The 5495-nt window shown below is 38.4% G+C and overlaps 1 protein-coding gene across 2 annotated transcripts in view; it reads right to left on the bottom strand.

The window, feature by feature from the left end:
• gpsm1b (G protein signaling modulator 1b) overlaps positions 1–5345 on the bottom strand; it is a 27443-nt gene extending 22098 nt beyond the window's left edge. For both annotated transcript variants that reach the window (XM_014009381.1, XM_014009382.1), the window contains exon 1: positions 5031–5345. In XM_014009381.1, coding sequence (XP_013864835.1) covers positions 5031–5092 — 62 coding nt within the window. In that variant the 5' untranslated portion in view covers positions 5093–5345. The remainder of the gene's footprint in view (positions 1–5030) is intronic.
• Between the last annotated feature and the right edge of the window lie 150 nt (positions 5346–5495).

The following is a 5495-nucleotide window of genomic DNA, read 5'->3' as shown; positions in this document are numbered from 1 at the left end:
CTCACTTTAAAAAACAGTCAGCTGATCCGTCGCGCTTTTGTTGCGCTCGTGACGTGAACACACAGGGGAAAATGCTGCGAAGTGCTTTTAGAAATATAATAAATATAAAATACAACGTAATCCTCGGTGGAAAATAGTCCAGGAAACGTGTGCATTCCCGGGAGCTGTTCACCTGCAGCCCACAGAGAAAGAAAAAAAGGCAGTAATTATTGATAAGGTAGTAAGCATGCTGTGGCTTCACCTGTCGCATTTTCTTTGAAAGAAAGAAAAAGTAGCTTGCAGAGCTGTCGCATCGGTGCAACGTGATTAAAAGCAGAGCTGCGCRTCTAGTCTCACACACGTCTTCCTATCTTTGTGAGGACCACACACAGCGCTCAGCCTCGCTCTGCGCCRTCTTTTTCCCCAAGTTTGGTGAGAGGTGGATATGGAAGGTCGTAAAAAATAGCTCTCGACTTGATCTGGCCTTATTTAAATAAAAATGACTACATGTCGTGAAATTCTTAGAGGGACGGGCCGTCTCGTTGGCGGGGGTCCCACCCCGCCTGCATAATGGTAGGGGAAACACCGATATGTTAAGATATCAGTTTTTGAGAAAGGGGTATTTTTCAAGTTCTCAGAAACGTAAAATAACATTAGTGATCCTGAATATAAAAGGGYTTGTGACACTATAAAATTTTAGAGAACTTATGCTGACCTGTGAGTGTGAAAGTGTTGCTCCGAATAAATTACTCATATATCTTATATATTTGATCTAATTGTTAGCATTACAATATGTATACATCCGAATAAGGCTTCCAGTATTTTTTTATTCAATCTTCAGCATAGGTGTGTTCAGTGTTGGACAAACTTTTCATGAGTTGTTATAAGTTGTCTAAAGCTGCTACTTTCATATTCAGAAGGTTAACAACACATTTACAAAATTATAAAAAATATTGGTCATGAGAAGTACTGTTTATTATTGGCAAAATTGTAGTTGGTAAAGTATTCAATTAGCAAAATGTAGCATAAAGTAGAAGAGAATAGAAACTGGATTAACCCACTCACAGGTAGATGATGGGACTTCACAGGGATAGTTGTTCTACTAGATAATTTTAGAAGCTAATATTCTAGTAGGAAACCAGATGTTGAAAAGAAATAACAGATGTGATGATGCCATTCAAAACCACTAATCAACTATAAAATAGTGTTATTACAAAAAGCTAAAGAAGAGCTCTTTGTTTAAGAACCGTTTCGTCACGAATGTGTTGTTGCTCAGTTTACTCAAAGTTATCTAACTTGGGGTATTTATTGATGACTGGCTGCTCTTTGACAGAAAATAAGTTCAAGGAAAAACAAATCAAGGTCCAAAGTCAGAAAATAATGTGATTTATAGAAATATAAATTAAGAAACAAAGAAAAAAAACAGCCAAACAAGGAACGCAATTCAGTTTCCACCACAGAATTTTAGTGACTTTCACTCTAACTATTTTTGTGGGCAGAGTTTGAAAAGTCTACCATTCTCGCYTCTGATTAGCCTTTTAATTATTCTGTCTGGAAAACACTCATCCTAACATAAACTACCAGTGGTCCAAGAGAGACGATCTTAAGGTTACCAGTGTTCAGGTGACACAATGGACAAGCATCAGGAAGTAGGATTGGGAAGTAACATGGTTTTAATATTATAACTGTGTAACTCACTAAATTAAAGGTTTTTTAAAGGTTCCTATTTTCTGGAGTAATGCCTTCTATATTTTTTTTCACAATTATAAATGTCCAAGTTTGAACTAACCACAGTCATGCTTTCAAACAGAATAATGCTCCAAGATATCAGAAATTTGCAAATGTGATTAATTTAGAGTTAAAACAAAAAGAACAAAAAAAAACTGAGGAAACAATAAAACAAAAAATGAAGGTCTAAGTTATTAGAAACTTTCAAATCGGATTAATTTAGAATTAAGAAAAAAATACAAAGATGAAACAGAGAAAATAAAACCCTAATTATCAGTGGATGACAACCTATTTAAAATAGTGATGTATACATATACATACTGTTGTACATGCTCATGCCAGGAACATGCATACATGCTGAGTGATACTCTGATGAAGTGAAACATTTTCTTAATGGATTTTTATTACATATACAAAGGTCTGTCTTTATAATTCTTGGCATAGCTCAGAAACCCTGGGCTTGGAGTCATAATAAAGCCATAATTACAGACTACCATAACCAGTAGTCATGGAGACCAAGGAGAAACTCTTTAGGAATGTCCTTCTTCCTGCAGAGTGGGTCTCTTTCAGCTACCATCAGAACTGCCTTGTGTTTTCTTCTTTTATGTAATTCTCATAAAGTTAGATTTTTAATTTCAGAAATATGATTTAAGTCATATGTTCTGTGGCAAGAATACTGTGGTAGAGTAATAATCAATAACATACACACACTCCAAGCTAGCAGCAAAGCTGAAATTTTATGCAACATTTGAATAAAATGTGACCATTTTGAATCCAAATATTTTGGTATGCAGAATGCCAGGCAGGTTTCCTGTAGGGTCATGCACATTCCCAAGTATTTGCCATTTCTCTTTTAACAGTAGCATGACTTTTAAGAATATTTCCATTTGAAATAGTGTTTCAGTTCTTACGTACGGAGCCCGCGAGGGGATATGGGGGGATTTTTTTCCTTTGCGTTCCCACGCAGTACTTTTGTGTTACCTCGCAATATTATCTTGCGCTCCCATGCAAAAAATTGTTTTGCATATGAACTGAATTAAATCAGACTTTTATTTTGAAATATCCATTTACCAAAACAGGATGTCTTGCCACAAGTTCGTGAAATTGACATTGATGTTGCGTGGCTACACTGTGTTAAAATATCGGCATATGACATACTCCCATGCGTGGCTGTGTGATATATTCATTCTGAAGCGTAATTAAAGCAGTAGGCTAACTCGCTAATTAGAGCTGGGCGATATGATCAAAATTTTATATCACGGTATTTTCAACATTTTCACCGGTTTCACGGTATTTGACRGTATTTTTCTTTTCATCACAGCTCAGCTGATAATAAAATGTACAAACCCTGCTTACTGACTTTTTTTTCTTTTACTGTACCTCTGTCTGTGTCACTGTTTCCCTCCTCTGTGTCTGTTCTTCTCTGACTGGTGGTTGGAGACAGTAATCATGCATTTTGGTCCAGTCGTGAAGAAGGAGGGTTAAGAAAAGATTGTGATCAGGTTTATTGTTTTATGTTATTTATTAAAGCTTATCAGCACGACTCTTCTGGCTGAAGAGATGTTTACTACATTCAGCGACGGTGAAAACGGGATGTTTTTTTAAACATCAGTCAATATTAGCAGTGGAATCGCCACCCACGGTTGCAACTAGCTGCTCCAAACATTAGCATGCTAACGCAAATAGCGGTGCAGCAAGGAAAAATTTCCCTCGGGAAACAACAGTTCACTGGCGGCCGCAACGAAACGTTCCGCTATTTAAACCGGAATGTCCGGTATTCAAAAAATTCACATCATAACAAAAATAAAAACGTGTTAAATGACTTTTGCGAGGGGACGCAAAAGGTATTGTGAGGTAACGCAATACTTTTTGTGTGGGAACGCAAAAAGAAAAAAAATACCCCATGTCTCCTCACGGGCTCCGTAGGTTCTGAAGTTTATTCTACAGAAGAGTTTTTCATTTTGAATGTGTAAAACAGCTTTGTTTTGCAAATAAACTTTCTCTTGAGTTTCTTTACTACTCAGTCTGACAATGTGGTTTTTTTTTTTGTTTTGTTTTGTTTTTGCAAAAGAACAAGAAGAAGTTTACAGGAATTGTCTGTTTAAAAAAAAGAAGAAGAAGAAGAACAGCCAGCGGAGAATTTCCTTCATCTGTGTTTTTGGACGCTACAGACACACAATACCCACAATCCACATGATGGAAAGGTCATGTTTTCACTTTATCTGAAACAGAAAGGAAAACAACCACATTGCGATCGAGGGTACAGATCAACTTGATTTTTTTTTATCTTTGCATGTGACTTTGTCAGGGCCATGACAACCTTGCAGGCCTTGTGAATGTTAAGCTCAACACTTGACAATCCAGACAGCCTGCTCTGTGTTACAAACACCAAGACGGTGGTTTGGGTTTTAAATCAAATCAGTGTGTCAATGTCTCTTTTATGAAATTAGTTTTCACATAAATGATGTCTTCCTTTACAACTTAGAAATAATCTAGAAGCAAATTGTGCACAAACTTGGAATATTTCAGTACACCAACTCATCCCATACGAGTGGCAAAGAAATGTCCATCTTCTCGTTTAATGTCTTAAGGGTTAATTTTTGATTTGTTGTAACTGTACAGTGGTAGAGGGACCTAATCAAGTAATTCATATGGAAATAGAACTTGTAAATGCCCAAAACAGCATTCCTGATGTCATATGTCAAACAGGTCAAAATCAGAACTGAATCCTCCAAATAAATGATTTAATTAAGCGAATATGGTGATAATTAAAAATAACCCAGTTAGTCAATTAGTTGATAAGACTTTTAAATGACAATAAATAGTATTTTTACTCTCAACAACCTACTGATGGTGATGATGGAGCACATTTTGGTGATATGGATATGTTTTGAAAGCCCTTTTTGAGATCCTAAGAAGTATATCTGTTGCTACTCAGGTACCTTTAAGTAATAATCTTGTGTACACTGGATGTATCCAACCTGTAGACCCTATCTAATCATTTTAAGTGTACACCTCAAGGCTCCCTTCAGTCTGTACATTCCAGCCACAGACACTCACCCAAAGCCAGGAACAAGGTTCTGGAACCAGGCGATTGGAACTGGGTTCAACTACCGCTGGGTCCTGAGCTTTAAACCAGTGAAAGCTGGCAGCATGGACAAGTTCCCCGACTAGCTCCTCCTTAAACCCTGAGCTGGCAGCCTGTTTTCTACCCTCTATCTTTTCAGCCGCTCCCATTCGTGTCTTTTGTATAATAACCGCCGATAAACGACGAGCTACATGCCACGGCTGACCCCCCATCACGTTCACACCGGGGTTCCTACCTTGAGTGCAGCCTCTTGCTGGCCAGGTCCTGGCTCACTCCGTTAGCCGCCGACTGAGCCATGGGGAGCTAATGTGCCTGGCTTCAAGCTCGCTTCCTCCCGCTACGAGACCTCTTTTACAATTACTTCCTCCAGGGGCAGCAAGCCTTTTTTGTCTTCTTCTTCCTCGAGGCGTGCCGCTTCTCGGCGCCCTCCCTCCCCTCTCGTTTTTTGCTCTATTCTTTCTTCGTTCACCGCAATGGCAGCCTAGGAAGTGAGGCTGTCTGCAAACAAGCAGCGGTGAAGCGTGGCCCCGCCCCCTGGTTACGTCACGTGGCCTCAACTGGTGAGCCCGAACCAAAGCCAGTACAGTCTGATCTCTAGGAATGCAAAAATACTTCATCCATTCATTATGGAATGTTTTTATCTGCAACCTAAAACAAAATACAGCAAATAACAACAACAACATTAATAATAATAATAATA

This window comes from Austrofundulus limnaeus, unplaced genomic scaffold (assembly GCF_001266775.1).
Source record: "Austrofundulus limnaeus strain Quisiro unplaced genomic scaffold, Austrofundulus_limnaeus-1.0 Scaffold57, whole genome shotgun sequence".
Taxonomy (NCBI): Eukaryota; Metazoa; Chordata; class Actinopteri; order Cyprinodontiformes; family Rivulidae; genus Austrofundulus; species Austrofundulus limnaeus.
This window is presented reverse-complemented; position numbering and strand designations above follow the sequence as displayed.